We start from the raw sequence: 22,554 nt of genomic DNA, 5'->3' as shown, positions 1-22,554 counted from the left end.
GCGGCCCAATTTGCCCGAGTAACACACGAATAAATGTGAAAATTACCACGGGTACGCCATGATTAGCAAATGTCTACTTTCGGAGCGCGTCTTTCTTGGAAAAGCCATTACTCTTATGTAGGTGATTGAAGACCAAAGACCACACTGAAAAAAGAATTTAGTAGTAAACATTAGAATTTAACAACAATTACTAAACGATTTGGGCAAATAGTTCTAATTAAATGTGTGGTAATAATTACAAAAAAAATTAATTGAGTAAATAAAGTATTTAGAAATAAAATATTTAGACTATTTAAATTTAATTCATTCAATCACATATTTGATTCGTTTAACAAAACTTTAATAACTGTAATCAAACTTTGGTAGCAGAAAATAATACATTTAATAAGTATTATCAGATATTTGGTAATTTTAACTAAATCATGATAACGAGAAATTAAAAAATTAAAATTAAAATTAATTAAAATCAAATTTTTTAATCAAATATCAGTTATCAAATATCTAATAATCTTAAATTGAATGATTTAGTAATATTTACAATTTAATATATATTTAAAAACAATCATCAAAAATTTTATGATATGTATTAAATATATTTAATAATTATTACTAAGTTGTTTAATTGATTCAACCGCAAACAAAATTTGTTTGCAACTAGACCAATTGAAGATTTAGTAATTATTATAAAATATGGTAATATTTATCAAATATTCAATTAAAATTCACACCTAAATATATTTGATAATTATTACCAATCAGTTTTTTCAGTGCAGATTGTGGAGAATGTGATGTAATGAAACCTTGGAGATAGATTTCGTATATTTAATAAATTTATAAAAACATTTAAAAATTAATCTAAACACACGGGAAGAGTTTAAAAGCCTCGTTGTAACTAGGCTACAATGTAGAGTGATTTTAGTATAATAAATTACGCTGAACACCTGTTACCTGGGGAAACAGGTGATGCGTGTCGGACTGCTTGCAACGTACCGGTGTATCCATTCCGTTTGCTCGAGGAAGCGTCAACTTGATGAAAAGTCACACGAGAGTTTTATACGCGCGAGGAACGCAAAGTAACTGTCGCTTGTGAAGCGACCTCGTCGTGAAATTTTGCAAAGAGGGAGCGAGACAAAGCGATTAAAGGGCAAAGTTAAATTGGCAATTTGTAGGTGAATACAACGGACAATCCTCTGTTCGCCCATGTATGCTGCATAATACAAACTGGGTATTTTCAGACTTTACGGCTCGATGCAATTCTCATATGGATACAGTCATTCGAAGCGATGACGTTAAGTATAAGCGATACATCAGTCTGCATAAGCGAAAATCCATCCGATTGTCGACGTTGATGAACGCGTTGTAAGCGACGTGTGCGAACGTAACGTCGAGTTATTCACGTGCGCGCGAGCAACGCGTTCCTAAATGCGCTCCTAGATGCAGGGGTACTCAAACTTTGCAACTTGGTGGCTAGAAACGAAATGCAGGAGATGACGAGACGTCGGATTCGATCAAATTAAAGTTAGATTACGAATACATGAATCTCCAAATGGATCGAGTTAACATTCAATTTTCATTTCCCTAATAAAAGTCTTAATTTTTATCCTTGTAAAAAACATTTTTAACATTTCGATAATTTTCTCTGGAAGATGATCTTCTTGGTCCATCTGGAAACTTGCATCCTCGTAATTTATGCGTCACAAATATTATTTTAGAGTAAAAATGAAGTCTAATCTTGAGTTGGAGGAATTTTAGTTCGCTTTTTACATCAATTAATGTCTGTAATTGTCTGTCTTCGATTTAAGGATGTTTTGCATGTACAATCCTAGCAAAAAGTAGCTGAAAATCAATATTGACAAATATCCACTTTTGGTGTAGTTTGAGTAAGAAATTGTGGAATATTTGATCTTAGCTACAGTGCAGAGATGTATTTTTTAATATTTATTTCGTTTTTACTGAAATATTCCGAATTTTGTGAATCGAAATGATTAACTTTTGGCAGAGAATTTTGCCTTGTGATAGATACATAACTTCATTCAATTATATTTAATATCTTTTTAACCAGTTAATACTTGTATAATATTATTTAACCAAATATTTCCTCTGTATCTAAACTTTTGCAAATTTTAAACAAATTCTGAATATTATTTCCATGTGTTTTTGTCATTTGAATCGACGTAGTTATACATTTCCCCTAAGAACACATGTTAATTCGGTGCAAATTAAAATCCTTATAACTTGCGAACGCTTTAGTGAATCGATTAAAAAATTGTACTGAAGATTCTAAACATATGTAAGGACATTCTGTACAATTTTCAATATTTCGAAAATAGGTACAAAACATCCTTAGCTTGACATTTTTTATAGAAGCCACATCCGCGAACGAGGAGAAGAGTTAAAGTTGTCGGGATCCCGTCTTAATAACATTAAACGTCCATTTGGAGCCGAGCATTGCGGTATCCGCGAAATGTATAATTTCACGACTGCAATATATAAACGTAATTTCCCCATGTGTCATAAAGTTAATACGCGCGTTTATATCTCATTTCGCGGCACAAAGTACGAGCGGTTTTTTTTTTCCCCGCGACTGCGTCAATTTGGGACGGGGGACGGAAACCGACTGACCGCGTTCCCGCGTCCCTTCCGCGCAAAAATCCCCCGCGGTTTGAGAACCCGGGGGCCGGCAATTCCGTGCGACATCGGCCGCGGTTGCGGTACCGCTCGCTGGATGCCCATAGCGCACGATTACCTACCTACGCCCCGGCCCCTGCTCCAGCGAGTAGCAACAGCAATGTCTATCTTGCGGCATAGCCGCAGAGAGAATACGCTACAATATAGTTTTACACGCCGGAGGCGGCGTTGAGGCCCGTGCCGTCCGCGGCACCGGATATCGCATTTGCCTGTCGGGTCGAAGGGCAGCTGCCTGCGATTATAACCGCGCAGGAAATCGATTCTGCTAGAAAAATTACCGCGCGGAATTCCGTGTATCGGTTTATCGACAGATTTCTATCGGGGAGAGAGAGGGAGGAAGAGGGAAAGGAAAGGTCGAACCTTTGTACCGGGAGCCGTGCAAGAAGCGCTTCGCCTTCTCTCGATCTCCCGTATCGAATCGTAAAAATTTATTGATCCGCGGGAAATCGGGTCCCGCCGCTTTGACGCGAACGACGGTCGTTAGCGTGTCGTTAAAATTTTTCCGTACGATTAGATTGCCATAAAACACGCGGAGAGAAATCGGGAATGTGAAACGATGTGCTAAGTAGTATACACCCGGTAGGCAGGTAAGAAGAGGAGCGGGGCGAAAGAAATCTTCATTCGTATTAGGGTCATTATTTTTTTATGTATCTTTGATCGCTCATAAATCGAATGATTAAATGATAGAAGCCTTTTGATTTAATTCAATTAAACTTAGAAAACTAAATTATACATTCGGCTTTCGTTGACCCCAGGGTCACACGTCGCAAATCTAAAGTGTGACAAATTCACTATCGCGAATATATATTTACAGAAAATCTAACAAGACAGACTTAATTTTAAAAATTATCAAATTTTTTAAATTTTGCAGGCTATTAAGAATCAGCAAAATGATATGACCTCAGTTTGAAAATTAATCTTTCTCTGAAATTGATTAATTTTGCACGAATTTTTTTTTGGTTCTATACCAAATACAAATAAAATTTTCGAAATTTCTGTGCACAAGAGAAAAATTAATTAATTTCAAAATTGACACCATCCTATGGCTTTGAATAGCCCGAAAAATTAAAAAAATTGCTATGTAATTTTGTATACAATGTTTTGGAATCAATGAAATCATCTCGATATGTCAGACAATATTACAAACTCACTATCGCGAATATATATTTACAGAAAATCTAACAAAACATACTTAATTTAAAATTTTCAGTTTTTTTTCAATCTTGCAGGCTATTAAGAATCAGCAAAATGAAATGACCTCAGTTTGAAAACTAATCTTTCTTTAAAATTGATTAATTTTGCACGAATTTTTTTGATTCTATACCAAATATAAATAAAATTTTCGAAATTTCTGTGCACAAGAGAAAAATTAATTAATTTCAAAGTTGACGCCCTACCATCCTATGGCTTTGAACAGTCCGAAAAATTAAAAAAAGTTGCTATGTAATTTTGTATACAAATGTTTTGGAATCAATGAAATCATCTCGATATGTCAGACAATATTACACGCGCGATTAATGAAATCCCCGAATGAAATGAGAGAGAGACCTGCATTCACGGTTTGCGTCATTCAAATCGTTATTCCTGCCATGAGTCTTAACATCAAGTGGTGGCATTTCTTCCACGGTTTTTGCGCGATTACCGCCTTCATTTATAACGCATTTGAACGAAAATCCTCGCACTTCGCGTACGACAGTTTTTGCGGTGGACTGGATGCGCGCCGACACCCTCGGCACGAAAGACCTCGGAGGGTCCATTTAAAAAAGATGATTGTCCGGTGAGAGGGCCTCGGTCTTTGGTCTCGAGGAAGAGAGAGCCCCGGAGGAGGCGTGTCGCGCACGTACGAGGACGAGTCGCCATGTTACGTTCCTCACGAACGGGTCCATTGTACGTGGGCATAATTCGGCGAGGACGTCGTGCTCCTCTTTCTCAACCGTGTACTATCCGTAATAGACGCCTTTATTGCAAGGACCGAGATCGAAACTAAACCGCGAAATACGGCGCTAAGCCATTGTTGTTCGACGTGTTGCGCCGACACGTGCTCGCGTTCCTAGGAGTCGATTATGTTAATACCACGGACAAAACGCGGCCTACGCTTTAGCCTTTGGTACGATCTCTTTCGAGCATGTGAAAGATAGGTAGATAGGACACTCTGTTGTTCTGGGACAAACTCCGTGAGAGTAAGACCATACCCGCTGCAGATAAACCGATGTAATTGCAAGCTTTGCGCGATTTTAATTTCTTCTTTCCGTCGTTTAATTGGAGGGTATTATGTCCATAAAATTTGCCTTACACGATTTAATTGTATAATAAAATGTTTCCTGTATTAAACGATACGTAAAATAGCAGTCTGTCTTTATCTTAGCAAATTACATAAATCTGTCTTCTGTCTTTATTTTAGCAAATTATATAAATATGTGATGTAATAAAATGTAATTATTACTAATTAATTAGATATATAATTCGTAATAATTATGTATATTTATATAATTTGCAGCTAAAATGAAGACAGAATGCTATTTTACGTATCGTTTAATATAGAAAAATTTTAAAAACATAAAATATATACATGTATCACACACATGCATTGAAATATGTGGCTCATAAAATTATAAGTAGATTTCTACTTTGAACGAGAGTCGATGGATACAATTTAATTAAATATGATGTATTATAAACAATATTTATCAATCTTTTATCGAGACGACGTGCGGGAATATTTTTTCGAAATTATCAACAAACAAAAAGGGCGTAACATTTTAACGTAAAATAGCATTTAAGTTATTCTAAAAACGAAATTACAAGTGTATCTGCTCATGTATTATACATTACTTAATCAAGATGTTAATTCAGATATGAATTTATCTTGAGGAAAAGATAAGGTATATACTGTTGAAACGCTAAGACTTATGTAAAAGCAGACGCTAATCATTTAACGGGGAAGAGAATTCTCACTTTGGGTGGTCGAGCTTTGAGTCTCTGAACCTTTATCTTTATTTGTTGATATTCTTAAGAAGGAGACGACTAACCAGCGGTATATTTGATCACGGAAGCTCTGTTTTAGTCGGACCCACGTATCTAAACACGATCTACAAGGATCAATCTACTTTTTTACTAATTCCGATCTAATCACGATTTTGAAACGGCAAGTCTTTATACGAATTTAAATTTCGTCGCGCGTCTATGGAAACGGGATAAAAAGTATCTCGCTTACATGCGTACAATCCATAAATTTCACGCAAGAAACAAAAACACACGAATAAAATCCATAAATGCGAAATCCACTTTAGATGTAAAGTTTATCATGATGTATACGATCCATTTTAACCCTAAGGCGAATCGCATAAATCACGATAATTGCACTTTTTGCCGTCGTCATCGGCACTTTTCCACTCGTCCTTATCGAAAAGAATAAAAACAAGAAGCTGTCGAGCTATCGGTTCCATTTAGTCGCAAGTTATATACCCGCCAAACTTGACTGGTGTTTTATCTCGTCGATAAGAACGCGAACGTCTTCGGCATCAGCGGCAATTAAGGAGCTTCGTGCGGCAAGCCTGTCGTCTCGTCAAGGCGGACATCTCTTTTTTTACCCCTATTTCGACCGCGCGATATCTAATCGGGACGGAAGAAACGAGACGTTTTACGCGCGACGCGTCTTTCAGGATGACGTCGCCCCTCGCAAGGAGAGAACAGAGCGGAGCAGAAACGCAACACGGAGAAGCGGGAGCGTCCTCGGCTCGCTCGCAGGGCCCGAGGCCCCGTACGCATACGCGGGCCCCGCGTATTCCGACGGTGAGGCCCACGGCGAGAGAGGCGTCGTGCCCCGACACGCCACACGTATTAGAAACGAATATAAATATATCGAGGGACAGAGAAGGAGAGACACGTGGGGCGGAGGTAGGGGAGAGAGAGGATCGCGCGCGCGTATAGGTAACGTCCAAGTTACACACGCACCGACGCGGCTCTCCCCTTCGCTCCCCCCCCTCGTCGTTCCTCCTTCCTCGCGCTCTCGCTCGCGGGCCCTTGCCGCCGCCCGGCCCCCTCGAGTCCCGCGTCGGGGCCCGAGTCCCGGAGTGTGCTTCAGTGTCCGCTCGGCTTCAGCACGCCCCGCGCCGTTCCCGCGTGGAACCGAGACCGGGACGCGCTTCTAAGAGACTTCAACGCGCCGCCCATCGTGTTCTCCAGTGATTTCTCTCTCGTGTGATCGCGCCGCCGAGTCGATTTCGCTCGGTTAGGAACCTCCGAGAGGGGGATCCGTCATCGAGACGCCGAGTGTGCTCCGAAAATAGTGATGCTCCGAGATGGGAAAGTCATGAGGGATCATCAGCGATCCGCGAACTTGTTCTCGCGGCTGTCACTCGCGCTCGATCGGATCCGAGACAAGGAGTTTGAGATCGCGTTGTCGGATTTTCCTGGTCACCTCTGCATCGCGCGTCGCATGCGTGTCGCGCATTGAAACGTTAATCCTCGTGCTGTACTACCGGTTATACATACTGATTGGTTCCCATCCCCCCGGGGACCGATACTCTCTTATTCATCGTCCGTCTCTTTCTCCCTCTAGCCTTTGCGATCCTGGCGTCTCCTCCCGACTGCTTTCGCCGAGCTGGAGCGCGCTCGATCCTCTCTCCCTTTCCTTGTTCTCTTCGATCACTCGTTCCCCCATCGCGTCGCCTACCTCTCCCTCGTACCGTGTCTCTATCTCCGTTCCTGGCCCCTTATTGCTCGAGATCCAGGCTGCGAGTTGGCGAGCGTTTCGCGAACACGCGTGCCAATCGAGAAATAGCGAACGAGCGACGCGATGAGTCTGATCCCGCCGGCGGCGAGACACACGCGAGACGACGATACGGGTCCAATTGAGGAGGCACCCGCGAGGTATCTCTATTGCTGAGGTCGAGACGTTCGTTAACTACGAGACGGGACAGTTATAATTCGCGAGAAGACATTTTTCCCGTGTATCGATGCGAGGAGAATGATGTACATGAAGACATCCGAAGTACATCTCGAAGTAACGGAGAGGAATAGCGGGAGATGCGTCCGCGAATGCGGAATCGAAGACTGGTAATCGTTTCCGTCATTATCGCGACCAGCGAGGAGACACTTGAGCGGACTCGCGAAACAGAAATGTGCTCGAGGAGAAGAGGAAAAAGGAACATTGCGAGAGGAAAGATAGAGTGCCGGAGATATGGTACCAGTCCTCGTACGCCGGTCTAGCATCTATCGACCGTTCCAATTGACGAGAGAAGGCTCGAGCGCGTCTGTCTCTCATTAGCTTCTGCTCGAGAAAGACTCGAGGCTGGTTCTCGCCGCAGAAATTCGCCCGCTGGAGACAAATGCCATTCGACGAGCCATCCCACGAGCCGTTCCAGGAAAGTCGCCGAGTCTCCAAGCTCCAGAGGCGCAATCAAGAGCGTATGTCACGGAGAGAGGCATTTAATACGCTTATACTACCCGCAGAAGGGTTTCTACGGAGAGAACAAAAACCCTCCAGTGCCCCGAAGCGTCGCCTTATTAGCTTTTGCGAGAGGACGACCGGCGGCCGCCAAGAGGGACGTAATATAACAAGAAGGGAGAGAGAAGGAAGGAGACTCCGTCGGCGCGCCTTCTAGATTAGAAGGTCTCGCCACGACGATTATTACCGTCGGGTCCCTCTCTCCACCAGAACCAGTACCCTATAGAAAAGCGCGTCACTCGGAGGAAAAGAAGCGCCGGTAGAAAGCCGATCTTAACAGCCACCACCGTCGTCGTCGGTCGGGTCCGGATGTTGGTGCCCGTTCGTCGTCGTCGGTCGCGCAAGAAGAAGAAGAGGCATGTCGAGCTTGGCGCGGAGGAGACACACGGCGTTGCTCGGCTCGAAGCGATGGTGGCAAGGCGGCTGCTGGGCGACCAGGAGCCACCAGGAGGCGTACCTGCGCAAGCTCTACGGCCGGAAGAACAATGTCAGGAGCGATGATCAGGGCGACGGGGATGTCGTCGCGGCGGAATCCGCCAGGGGCATCGACGCGCCCTGGGCGACGTCCAGCATCGCCTACGACCTGCCGTTCGTCGCCACCGCCCCCGCCACCGACGAGCACTACCTGGACGCGTTTCTGCGGGGTCGCAGCGTCGCCGCGAACGACGTCGTCGTCGACGACGTCGTCGCCGCGGTGGTCGGCTGCCCGGACCTGGCGGCGTCGCGCGCCAGCCCGACGGAGAAGTGCGTGGAGTTCCTGAAGGGCGCGCATCCCGACGACGGGACCGGCGCTTTCGATCGTCGCGCCGCGCCAGATTCCGAATGCGGCCGCGTAGCCGACTGCGGTCCGGCTTACGACGTCGCCGGTTGTTCGGAGTAAGTTGCTGCTGTTATAGTGATGGAGAGGCTGCTTCTCCGCGCGAAGCGAAATCGATAATTCAAGAATGAAGATATATTATCCGCGTGCAGAAAATTTATTTATTTTCAAGTTTATAGAAAATGCGAAAAGAGCTTCTGTGCATTGGATACGTGAATTTATAATTTCCAAGAATTCTAAGAAATTTTTTATTATATTTATTATTATATCGTGCTCTCTTTTTTAAATAAAATTTCTTCGTGAATTAAAGATGTTCTGTACGTATTTTCGAAATGAAAAGAGCTTCTGTGTATTGGATACGTGAATTTATAATTTCCGAGAATTCTAAGAATTTTTTAATTATATTTATTATTATATCGAGCTCTCTTTTTTAAATTAAAATTTCTTCGTGAATTAAGGATGTTTTGTACGTATTTTCGAAATATTGAGAATTTAATGAAAATTGTACAGAATGTCCTTACATATGTTTAGAATCTTTAGTATAATTTTTCAATCGATTGTAAAGCGTTTACAAGTTATAAGGATTTTAATTTGCACCGAATTAACATGTGTTCTTATGGGAAACGTATAACCATGTCGATTAAAAACACATGGAAATAATATTCAGAATTTGTTTAAAATTTGCAAAAGTTTAGAGGAAATATTTGGTCAAATAATATTATACAAGTACTAACTGATTAAAAAGATATTAAATATAATTGAATGAAGTTATGTATCTGTCACAAGGCGAAATTCTCTGCCAAAAGTTAATCATTTCGATTAACAAAATTCGGAATATTTCAGTAAAAACGCAATAAATATTAAAAAATACATCTCTGCACCGTAGCCAAGATCAAATATTTCACAATTATTCATATTCAAAATACACCAAAAGTGAATATTCGTCAATATTGATTTTCAGCTACTTTTTGCTGAGAGTGTACATGCAAAACATCCTTAAAATTTTATTTTTAAATAAAACTTTACATTTTTTTATTTATTATATTTTGCGAAAATATAAAAATTGCTGTTTTATATAAGTGATGGCAATCTTTCTTACGAATATAAGAAAAAAAAGATTAGACTAATTTTCCTTTATAGAAATCTTTTGGTGACCAGTGATTGAAAAGGCAATTATTCCATACAATTTCTTACTCAAAATACACCAAAAGTGGATATATTCGTCAATATTGATTTTCAATTATTTTTTGCTGGGAGAGTGTACATACAAAACATCCTTAATCTCTTTACAGAAATAAATTAATAACATTTTTTATTCGTCCAACTTTCAGAATATTTTAATACAAGTTGTAATTGATCAAATAATTTGCTCATCAACATACTTGAAAATACATATTTAAAAATTAGCAGTGCGAAGAGAAACTATATCCAATGAAAAATTATATGTCATGATCAAATAGTAAAGTATGTATGTACGCAATAATTCGACTTTTATATTGGAATGAAATGGCAATTAACTTTGCTCGTTTCTTGTTACCACTACTTTCACGTAAGATTATCTAGAACGCAATTTCTCGTTTAATGTCTCACAAAGTGTCTTTCACGGTGCTTGAAGAACGGCATTTTTGCATCATGATCCGCAACAGCATCAATCAAGAATCATTTCTCGGTTATGGTAAAAGTCTATGTACCACGTCGTCTTCGCTTGAACGTTTCGATAACTACTTAGCGCTCGCTGATCCAGAACATGTGGAACAGCACACGCGATTCTCTTACACGCTCGGAGCATTAAATTTTCAATCGAAACATATCGATTTATTCAAGCGAGGAACAAGATGCTGTCGGATGGTTAGGTGTAATAACTCCTCCTTTTCGTTCGTCCTTTTATGTTCTCATGCATCGTGTTCTATTTCCCTAGTTACCGTATCCAATTTTCTGTTACATTTTTCAAGAAATATTTATAGATTAGGTACACGAAATTTTTAGGTCCTACAAGACCTGGAAATTCTGGAATTTTAGCTTACATTCCGAGTTGGATAGATTTTAAATTTTAAGTCTATATAATTAGACGGGGATCTTAGGCTCTAATATTAGAGGAAGACCCTAAAGTATGGGCCTATAATTTAATTCAGAAAACTGTATAGCGAGAAAACTGACTCCAAAATTCTATAAATATTCTCTCTCTCTCGTGAGAATTTTTCTTATATAACATATTTATCTTATATCTAATATATTATATACATAGTTTATATTTGATATATATATATATATATATATATATATATATATATGTATATATTATAATATATATATTTAATTCAGGAAAATACACTGAAAATTTATTACATAATTTTATAACTTAATTTCTATTCATCCAATTTCTGAAATAACACTTGGCACAAATGATCACATATTATACACAAAAATTGAAACTTCCTAATAATTAAGAAAAATACATGTATAATAAATATATAAAAATAAATAAAAAATAATATAATAAATAAAAAATAAATAAATAATAAATGAAATAATAAATAAATAATAAATAAAAAATACTTTAAATACACACTTAATTTTCTATTGTAGGCAAAAATTTAAAAACGATTCAATATTAACATTTGAATAAATATCTAGCTATTGATTACACGATTAAAGTTGGTGTCTTCTGTTTTTCTCTACAGGAAGGTGTGCAGGAGCTGCAGGTGCCCACGAGAGGAGCATCAGCGGTCCTCTACGGTCGAGGCGGGTCCCTCGGAGCTCGGCCTGGGCCCGGGCCCGCCGATGGCGATGGCCATGGCGTTCCCGAGCGGCGCCGGCGGTGCGCCACACCAGGAGCCGTTCAAGAGCCCGGTGCAAGCCGCGCCGGCCGGCCTGGCGTTGCAGGAGGCCCTGATGCAGCATCACCAGAGGCACTCGCAGAGCGACGACGACAGCGGTTGCGCGCTCGAGGAGTACACGTGGGTGCCGCCTGGGCTGAGGCCCGATCAGGTAACGCATTTGAGTAAAAATTATATGCTAAACCAGTTTCTTTTTACACCTGATTTTTTACTGGTAATTCTAACATTATACAGGGTGTCCCAAAACTCATAATCAATCTTTCAAAGTCAGATTCCTGGGATCATTTGGAGACGATTTTTCCTCAGCAAAAATGTCGATGAAGACCATCATTTTTTGCATGTTCCCGATTTTTGTCATCATATATCTTTGCAATTAAGCCTTAAATTAAAACTCAACTAAAGTAAACTCTATTTAAAATTAATCGAAGAATGTGGTTTTGTTAATATTTTATTTCTACAAAGCTTAGTTTACGAAAAACCCCTTATTTCCAATCACTTACAATTCGAAAATTATTAGTGCCTCGACATTTTCGTTGAGGAAAAATCGTCTTCAGATGATCCCAGGAATCTGTCTTTGAAAAATTGATTATGAATTTTGGGACACCCTGTATAGATATTTAATGAGTAGACTATATTACTCGGTACTAACATTAACCCATAAGTTACACATACTTATTTTCTATAAATTATTGTATATGACAGCGAGAGCTCTGCGTAGTCGATTAGTTTTGTTAAAAAGATTTATGTTAATATATTTGCTTTTGTTTATGGAGCATTAAAATTTGTATCTATATATTGGTCTTTAATGAACTTTAATAAATTTAAAAAAAAGAAAAGGTAACGCAATTTGCTGCATCTTGGGAGTAAAACATAATTCTTCGGGCACGAAATAAAATAATTTATTATTGTTAAATAATTTAATTATGTTTCTTAATAATTGACGCGAACAACGGAAGCCAGAGAATTTGCATAAAAATTTGTATTAACGGCAGAAATCGAGAAAAAGTCATGTACTGTTAAAGTGAGAGAAGGGATGAAGGTCTTTCCGATGTGACACCCGCGCGCGACGTGAGGCAATTCGTTTCACCGGGGACCAGTAACCGCGACGATTACTATCGTGAACGACGACGGCGCAGTGAGTCATCAGGCCGCGCGTCGGTGAAAGCTCTCGCCGGACACGATGATAAAGCGCAATCCAAAGGGTTCACTCGAAAAAGGGGACATGATAGAGGAGAAATACGAGGAGGATATAAAATGTATTAATTATATATAATTATACATCAAATTGATTTTTTTTCTTTTTTTTCTTCTACATTTTTTTTTGGATTTTCTTCTGAAAATATTTTTCAGGAATATTTACCGCTGTAAATTTTATAGATATATTTTTCTAGTATTTTTGCTTTATTCTCAAGCGTTAATCTACGATTGAAAGGGGACTCGCTGGAACGTCTCGCGTACGAGAAACGTCAAAAATGAAGTCATTTGATTTAATTAAACGCACGATGGCGTACAATCGGATCACGCTACGTTAGAGGCTCCCGCGAAAGAGCCAACTAACGCGCTCATGATTCTTTTTAATTGCTTTCGCACGGAATAGAGCTCTGTCCTTTCTTTCGTAGCGCTGCGTGCCGGCTTTTGCGCGAACATCCGTCGTTTATTTCGCGACTCGGGACGCGATGCGTGCAAATCCCCTCGCTTCTCCTCTTTCTTCCACTTCAGTCTCCTCTCTTCTCCCTCTCGCTTTTATTTCTCACTTTCGCGCCCCGTTCGCAGCCTGTCCCTGTCCCAGCAGAGCGTTCGTCCGCACGTTTTCTTTACTCACTTTAAGTGTCATTACGTCTAACGCGCATTATATATTATGACTCGGCGTTCTCGGCGAGGGGACGATAATCCTACGCAACAAGCTTTTCGCGCTTTTAAGTCCCCGCCGCATGACGATTGCGTCAATTCGCGTTTCCGCGCGAAGATGCTCCGAAAACACAAAGAGTGCGCCAAGATACTGCGCTTGCAAAAAGCGACATGTGAAGCTTGTCAAATCAGAAGATATTTTCTTTTCTTATATCGTCGTATTATCTTCTTATTAATTAATAATATATTCATCACGCAATTAGTAGTCTTTTCAAAAGTCCTGTCTTTTATTGAATCAATTCGCGCGAAATTGCTCCGAAAACAAGCTCCCAAGGAATGAACGAAAATATGTGCTTGCAAGAAGCGACATGTGAAGCTTGTCAAATCAAAAGTTATTTTCTTTTCTTGTATCGTCATATTATCTTCTTATTAATTAATAATTCATCACGCAACTAGTAGTCTTTTCAAAAGTCCTGTCTTTTATTGAATCAATTCGCGCGAAATTGCTCCGAAAACAAGCTCCCAAGGAATGAACGAAAATATGTGCTTGCAAGAAGCGACATGTGAAGCTTGTCAAATCAGAAGATATTTTCTTTTCTTATATCGTCGTATTATCTTCTTATTAATTAATAATATATTCATCACGCAATTAGTAGTCTTTTCAAAAGTCCTGTCTTTTATTGAATCAATTCGCGCGAAATTGCTCCGAAAACAAGCTCCCAAGGAATGAACGAAAATATGTGCTTGCAAGAAGCGACATGTGAAGCTTGTCAAATCAAAAGTTATTTTCTTTTCTTGTATCGTCATATTATCTTCTTATTAATTAATAATTCATCACGCAACTAGTAGTCTTTTCAAAAGTCCTGTCTTTTATTGAATCAATTCGCGCGAAATTGCTCCGAAAACAAGCTCCCAAGGAATGAACGAAAATATGTGCTTGCAAGAAGCGACATGTGAAGCTTGTCAAATCAGAAGATATTTTCTTTTCTTATATCGTCGTATTATCTTTTTATTAATTAATAATTCATCACGCAATTAGTAGTCTTTTCAAAAGTCCTGTCTTTTATTGAATCAATTCGCGCGAAATTGCTCCGAAAACAAGCTTCCAAGGAATGAACGAAAATATGTGCTTGCAAGAAGCGACATGTGAAGCTTGTCAAATCAGAAGATATTTTCTTTTCTTATATCGTCGTATTATCTTCTTATTAATTAATAATTCATCACGCAATTAGTAGTCTTTTCAAAAGTCCTGTCTTTTATTGAATCAATTCGCGCGAAATTGCTCCGAAAACAAGCTTCCAAGGAATGAACGAAAATATGTGCTTGCAAGAAGCGACATGTGTGACGCTTGTCGAGAAGATATTTTCTTTTTTTATATCGTCATATTATTTTATTAATTAATAATCCATCACTCAATTAATAATCTTTCCAAAAGTCCTGTCTTTTATCGAATCATTTTGCGCGAAAATGCTCCGAAAACAAGCTCCTAAAGAGTGGATTCCTTAAAATATTGCGCTTACAAGAAGACATATGAAGCTTATATACAAGTCAAAAGATATCTATTTTTCTTTATCGACATTCTTATATTCGCTGTGTATTATTTCCTTATTATATAATCGATAATTCATCACGCAATCGATAATCTTTCCAAAAATCCCGTCTTTCATGCGTTCGGCGTAAATAAAAGAAGTGCGTAACACGTTTAACAATGAAACATCATACGAGTGCTATTGCCACTTGTGTAAACCGACTTGTGTGAGCCGTAACATGGAGAGATTTACCGCTAGATCGTGCGAAGAAACTCGATTATACGCGAATTCCAATGGTTATTGAAGGAGCGCGCGCGGTTTCGCTTTCCAGACATATTCTTATGGAAATACTCGCGTTGACAGTCGTCTCTCGATGAAACGCGCATCTTTTTATCGTGCCTTCTTTATTGCCTTCAGCGCATCGCGGACTCGTCGTAGCAGGTTTACGGTCGCAGTAATATAAACGCATTCGTCAGTGTTTTCTTTCGCGACTCGTCCCTTCGGTATGTTGACAGTATTCATTCCGATACTTATCTAAATTTGCAGGGCAGATTTCAATGACCATCGATTAACGTCAGTCGTGGTTGACGCTAAATTCCTCCCCCCTGTCTATATCGATGATGCGATCTATGAAGGACAGAGAATTAGACACTATCGGTTCGTTAGTTTCAGTTGTCAGCTGTTGATAATCGATACATGCGTATATAAGACTGCACAGAAAAATATCATTCTACTGCCAAGAAAAGCGATTACTCAGTTTATTTATTTTTTTTTTAAGTAATAGTTTTCTTCAACAAAGAATATATTCTTGATAATAATCTTAAAATATACTCATCACAAGTGTTAGAAAATCTCATTATCATGTACTCGAAAGAAGAATTTATTTTCTCTTCAAGAATATTGTAAAGTTGTATTAAAAAAAATCAAACTTACTTTACGTCAACTCTTGTAGTAATCAAACCAAATTTTTGTTTTAATTTAATTTTCTTGACTAAAATACTGCACTTAAAATTCAGAATATATTCAATTAAATTTAATGCTTGTGATAAACTTATGATATATTTGCGGATATACAAACTTATGATATACTTAAAATAAATAATATTTACTTGAATACAGTATACATTTCTCTCTGTGTGGTCTTTCAAAGTCTTTTCTAGTATACGAAATGAATCTTGAAACGTGTGCAGATCTTGTTATAATATTGTATTTTTCGCTATAAAATATGTGTAATATTATTATAAATATTTTATAAAATCATGTATAGAGACAGATATATTTATAAAGCAAAATTATTATGCTCTTAATAACGTGTAGTAGATGCGGAGGATTGGCGCAAACGAAATGTCAGGCAAAATCGATTCGGCATAGAACACGTTAATATTAAATATCTTCAAAAAAATTAAGTTATTTCTTTTAAAGGAAGGGGAAAACAACGCAACACGTGCATCGACACTACGAAAGCCGTTAGATAATCTTGGCAACATAGTATGGCAAAGTCACACGGTCGATGTAAAGTACCACCAGGCTGTCGGAGTAATTTTCTCGTGATAGGCTTACCATCATTATTCACGGATAATTTGACTCGATATTAGCGGGATATCCGAAACACACGCTATATAAGGTGTTCCAAATTTAAAACTTTGAGAGCGTGTGAAGGATCGATAAATTAAGGAAAAAAGTTCTTTGGAGGTTTACTCGTCTTTGCTTCATTTTCGAGAAAATTGTAAAAAAAAAGAAACAAAAAGCTTTCACCAAAAAATTTAAATTAATTATCAGATTTGTGAAAAATTTATTGCCAATCAAGCGAGCAGTTGAGAGACCGAATCGTAGCTGCAGTGCATCATGGGAATATTGTCTAGCTGCGACTAGAGGACTTTTTTCCCCAATTTATCGACTCCCAAAGTTTTGACACTTAAACTCGACACAGAAAAAAAAACATTCTTGTTTTGAAAATACATTTAGTTTTATCATGGAAATCTTGAAATGAGATTATATTGCGTTAATTAAAGAAAAATATAATTGCTTACTTGAATGAAGCCATTTTATATAGTTCAAGAAAAATATATTCTTATTCTATTCGATCAAGAAAAATATATTCTTATGATTTAAGACTTAATTTTCTTGAATGGAAGAGACACAATGTTAGATAAAAAATAATATTTTTAAATCATAACATTTTTAAATCAAAGATTATAATGTTCTTAAAATAGAATTAAATAATTATATATTCTCGAGGTGACAAGTACAATATTAAAATAAGACTAATATTGTTGAAATTTAAAATTATTAAATTCTCCTAAGAAGATTAAAAATTATTGCGCATAATATATTATTTATGTAATATATTATTACGAAACAATGAACGCGTTAGTTTAAGGATGTTTTGTATGAACAATCCCAGCAAAAAGTAGCTGAAAATCAATATTGACGAATATATCCACTTTTGATGTATTTTGAGTATGAGAAATTGTGGAATATTTGATTTTAGCTACAGTGCAGAGATGTATTTTTTAATATTTATTGCGTTTTTACTAAAATATTCCGAATTTTGTTAATCGAAATGATTAACTTTTGGCAGAGAATTTCGCCTTGCGACAGATACATGACTAACTTCATTGAATTATATTTAATATCTTTTTAGTCAGTTAGTACTTGTATAATATTATTTGATCTGTATCTAAACTTTTGCAAATTTTAAATAAATTCTGAATATCATTTCCATGTTTTTGTCATTTGAATCGACGTGGTTATACGTTTCATAAGAACACATGTTAATTCAGTAGTCAAATTAAAATCCTTCTAACTCGTGAACGCTTTAGTGAATCGATTTAAAAATTGCACCGAAGATTCTAAACATACGTAAGGACATTCTGTACAATTTTCATTAAATTCTCAATATTTTTCAAATAGGTAGAAAACATCCTTAAGTATATAAGTTTCGATTATATCATTGCTCCAATCGTATCTAATCCCGGCGGCGCTCTTTGTGTCCCACAGGTGCACCTGTACTTCAGTGCTCTACCGGAGGACAAGATCCCGTACGCGGGTAGCGCCGGCGAGCGCGAGCGGGTGAAGCAGTTGCTGCAGCAGCTACCTCCCCACGACAACGAGGCGCGTTACTGCAGCGGCCTGACCGAGGAGGAGAAGCGCGAGCTACGCGTGTTCGCGGCGCAGCGGAAGCGCGAGGCCCTCGGACGCGGACACGCGAGCCAGCTGGAGCGGCCGCACGGCGCCGGGTGCCGCGAGTGCGGGCGCGCGATCGCGGCCGGCGAGATGGCCGTGGCGGCGAGCCGGGCCGGCCCGGCCGCTCTCTGGCATCCCGCCTGCTTCGTCTGCTGCGTGTGCCGCCAGTTGCTCGTCGATCTTATCTACTTCTGGCGGGACGGCCGTCTGTACTGCGGCCGTCACCACGCCGAGACCCTCAAGCCCCGATGCTGCGCCTGCGACGAGATCATCCTCGCCGACGAGTGCACCGAGGCGGAGGGCCGAGCGTGGCACATGCGGCACTTTGCTTGCCTCGAGTGCGATCGACAGGTAGGAATGCCGATGCGATGACGATGATGATAATGACGATGATGACGCTCGAGATTAAAAGCCGAGGCGTACGTTTTTCTCGGAGCAAAAGGACGAATCGATGTCGGGATTATATAATTTACCCTCGAGATTAGATAAGAAGTTGAATTTTTTTCAAGATTATAATTAGATTCCTCGGATTTTTGAACAGAAATTTATTTCTCATTAATAATTAAGATTTAAAGTATTTGTAATATCCGACATGTTTAGCTGAGGAAGCATTTGTCTGAAGAAACTTACTTTTTAACAAATAAACTTGTGTTTAACATATATGCAAATATGCGCAGAATATGTAAGCATGTGCAATATGCACAATTAAATCATTTTTACAACAATCTTTTGATAAGACAAATTTCCACATTTTTTCTTGCTCTCTTAATCTGTCCTCTAAGAAAGATGCAATTAAAAATTAGCAGTTTAATTATAATTATAATTTACAAAATTTTTCAAGATTGTGTTTGAATGATGGACATGTGTATGCATTGATTATAAGTCATTGAGAATGACTGGGATGAGAGGAACGGGTTTGAAAACTCGAGAAGTAAAAATATACTTTTTTATGAAGATTGAAATTCTCCTCATCGCGTCGATTCTCGAGTGTCTAGCGGTACTCGCACGCTTGTACCATCGGATATGCATACGCCCGTGGATTTAATGATTACGTTGTTATCAAATTTACAACCGCGTAGCGATTCATAATCCCAGCCAGCGCCAGCTGACTCTATCTTCTGGATACGTCTTCCGAGTTAGATAACGTCGCTCGTCGAACGCACAGAAGCAACGTTTTCCGCGTTACTCGTATTACATCGGGTGTTCGCTTTAGAATAAACGATGAATATATATATCGTACGCGGGGGAAACTTGGGAAAAAAACTCCAAGAGGATGGAGTTCTTTGTATTTAAATCTACGCGATGTAACTTTTTTTATTTTTTTTTATATTAACAATGAGTGATAAAGTAAGAATTATTTTCCTGTTGAAAACGTGGAAGAATGTAATGACTACAATATATTGCAAACGCACACTTGAAGCGAGAAGTTTGTAGGGACCTGCGCTTTATCAGATTGCCGCCGTATATAGAGTACATGCTTCAGTGAATAACCGGTCATCGGTATACTAGCATTATCACTAAAGCTATATGCTTACTTTCTTTGAGATATTATGACTCTATATATTCTTGAAAACAATGCATTACTATTTTTTCATATATAGCATAACATTTTTTTATTAATTTCAAATAGTATGCTTTTCATGTCTAAAGTCGATAATCTCTGAAAATTTTTAATTTCATCTGATATCCTAGAAAAAAAATGTATAAAATGTGGAATAAATATTTTTATCAAAAAAATTTATATAATAATAATATATAAATTATATATTATATTAAATTATATATTAAATAAAATATATAAATTAAATTATAAATTACATATTATAAATCATAAATTATATATTTTTTTATAAAAAAATATTCTGCGTGTATGTAAAGTATATTTTTCCCAGTTTGATTCATGTCGCCTCTGTTCCTCTCATGAAATATCCCTCATAAAAATTCATGTCTCTGGTCGCAGCTCGGTGGTCAGCGGTATGTGATGCGGGAAGGTCGGCCGTACTGTCTCAGGTGCTTCGACGCCTCCTTCGCGGAATACTGCGACAGCTGCGGCGAGCCGATCGGCGTCGACCAGGGCCAAATGTCGCACGAGGGTCAGCACTGGCACGCGACCGAGGCCTGCTTCTGCTGCGCCACTTGCCGCGCCTCCCTCCTAGGTCGGCCGTTCCTGCCGCGACGTGGTGCCATTTACTGCAGCATAGCGTGCAGCAAGGGGGAACCGCCGACGACACCGAGCGACTCCTCCGCCGGGCCGCCCCCGCCCCCGCCGTCCTTCCTCAGGTAATATACTCGCGCGTTATTTCGCATACCGCCTCTCGCACGGGGTCACGGGGGCTGCTTTTCATTGTTCTACCTTTCCGACGACGGTGCGGCGACAAAAATTATGGCCGGTTAAGAACACGTGATTGCACGTGAGCATGCCGCTTCCTCGCTTGCACGAAATGCAATTGCGGGAAATTATTACGGTAGTGATAAATTTTATTAAAATTTAACGCAAAATACAGAGCTAGAAAGAGACACAGAGTCTTGGAAACTAATATTAAAGTTTGCTGACAATAGAATTGGCTATTTTAAATGTCTTATTTCTAGACAATCAGGAGCAAGTTGTGTCTATTTTAATAATTGAAAGAATAATTATTCGAATCTATTGTTGAATACTTTTAATTTAAAAACACAAAGGGATAAAGACAAAAAGCCCTAGACACAGCTGGAAGTGTGTGAAAGAATTTTTTACAAAATCATAAATTGTATTAAAAATATACAGTTTCACACACAACTCAATTTAACTTGTCGGCATTGTAAAATTCAGTTTTTTAATTTAAGGATGTTTTGTATGTACAATCCCAGCAAAAAGTAGCTGAAAACCAATATTGATGAATATATTCACTTTTAGTGTATTTTGAGTAAGAAATTGTGTGGAATATTACAATTTGATCTTATCTACGGTGCAGAGATGTATTTTTTAATATTGATTGCGTTTTTACTGAAATATGCCGAATTTTGTTAATCGAAATGATTAACTTTTGGAAGAGAATTTCATCTTGTGACAGATATATGGCTAACTTTATTGAATTATATTTAATATCTTTTTAACCAGTTAGTACTTGTATAATATTATTTGACCAAATATTTCCTCTGTATCTAAACTTTTGCAAATTTTAAATAAATTCTGAATATTATTTCCATGTGTTTAAATTATTTGAATCGACGTGATTATATGTTTCCCATAAGAACACATGTTAATTCGATGCAAATTAAAATCCTTATAATTTGTGAACGTTTTAGTGAATCGATTTAAAAATTGTACTGAAGATTCTAAACATATGTAAGGATATTGTGTACAATTTTCATTAAATTCTCAATATTTCGAAAATAGGTACAAAACATCCTTAATTTGTCGACATTGAAAAGAACCTAGATGAGATCGAAACGTTTGTCACAACAATATTTTGTATGAATTGGAAATTTGTAATATGCGAAGAGTATATTGTTGAGTATATAACTGTATATTTTTAACACAATTTATAATTTTGTAAAAAATTCTTTTACACACTTCCACCTGTGTCTAGGGCTCTTTGCCTTTATTGCTTTGTGTTTTTGATTTATATATAAGCCTTTCATTACACTGTCTTATTACTTTTAATTTATTTAAAATATTTAAATTTGATATATTATTAGTGTTGAAAGGTTATCACTTAGTGGCGAAAGGTTATCACTTAGATCTCTTCAAAAATATTTACATGCATAACATTTTAAAATATACATTTTATAGACGATACTTTCGAAATGGCACATTTGCTGATGAAATCGATAAAGCGTTTACGCGAACCATTTACGCTTGATTTGTTAATGCGTCATCTGCACGCTGGTACCTTGAATGGTTGGTTTTAAATTCGGCTTATATGCATAACGACGTCGTTTAGGAAATGTGTACAAGGCGACACGAATGTCGCATCTAAATTTTATGTGCTTTTAATTGTCGCGTGCTTTTAACGTGCTAGCTAAATATGGGCGTTATTTAAATTCTAATGAAAATAACAGCATCCGATGGATGAATTGCTCGATGATGAATGAAACAAAATCTTAAAGAAAGCTACTATTATCTCTTTCGATCAATTGACAGCACATTATAATTAATTTCAGAATGCAAAAGAGATGCAAATATATTTTCCAAATATGTATTAAAATTAAGTCGCACAC

At 38.3% G+C, this 22,554-nt stretch overlaps 1 protein-coding gene across 2 annotated transcripts in view; it reads left to right on the top strand.

The window, feature by feature from the left end:
* LOC105255515 (protein prickle) overlaps window positions 1-22,554 on the top strand; it is a 66,964-nt gene that overhangs the window by 42,189 nt on the left and 2,221 nt on the right. Inside the window, exons 1-4 of one of the 2 annotated variants that reach the window (XM_011264828.3) lie at window positions 6,787-9,013; window positions 11,636-11,942; window positions 18,169-18,705; window positions 20,315-20,634. In XM_011264828.3, coding sequence (XP_011263130.3) covers window positions 8,496-9,013; window positions 11,636-11,942; window positions 18,169-18,705; window positions 20,315-20,634 — 1,682 coding nt within the window. In that variant the 5' untranslated portion in view covers window positions 6,787-8,495. Of the gene's footprint in view, window positions 1-6,786; window positions 9,014-11,635; window positions 11,943-18,168; window positions 18,706-20,314; window positions 20,635-22,554 lie in introns of those variants that run through there. The other variant, XM_025411216.1, reaches the window with a different exon arrangement.

The sequence above is a fragment of the Camponotus floridanus genome, unplaced genomic scaffold (genome assembly GCF_003227725.1).
Source record: "Camponotus floridanus strain SB8 unplaced genomic scaffold, Cflo_v7.5 scaffold38, whole genome shotgun sequence".
Taxonomy (NCBI): domain Eukaryota; kingdom Metazoa; phylum Arthropoda; class Insecta; order Hymenoptera; family Formicidae; genus Camponotus; species Camponotus floridanus.
This window is presented reverse-complemented; position numbering and strand designations above follow the sequence as displayed.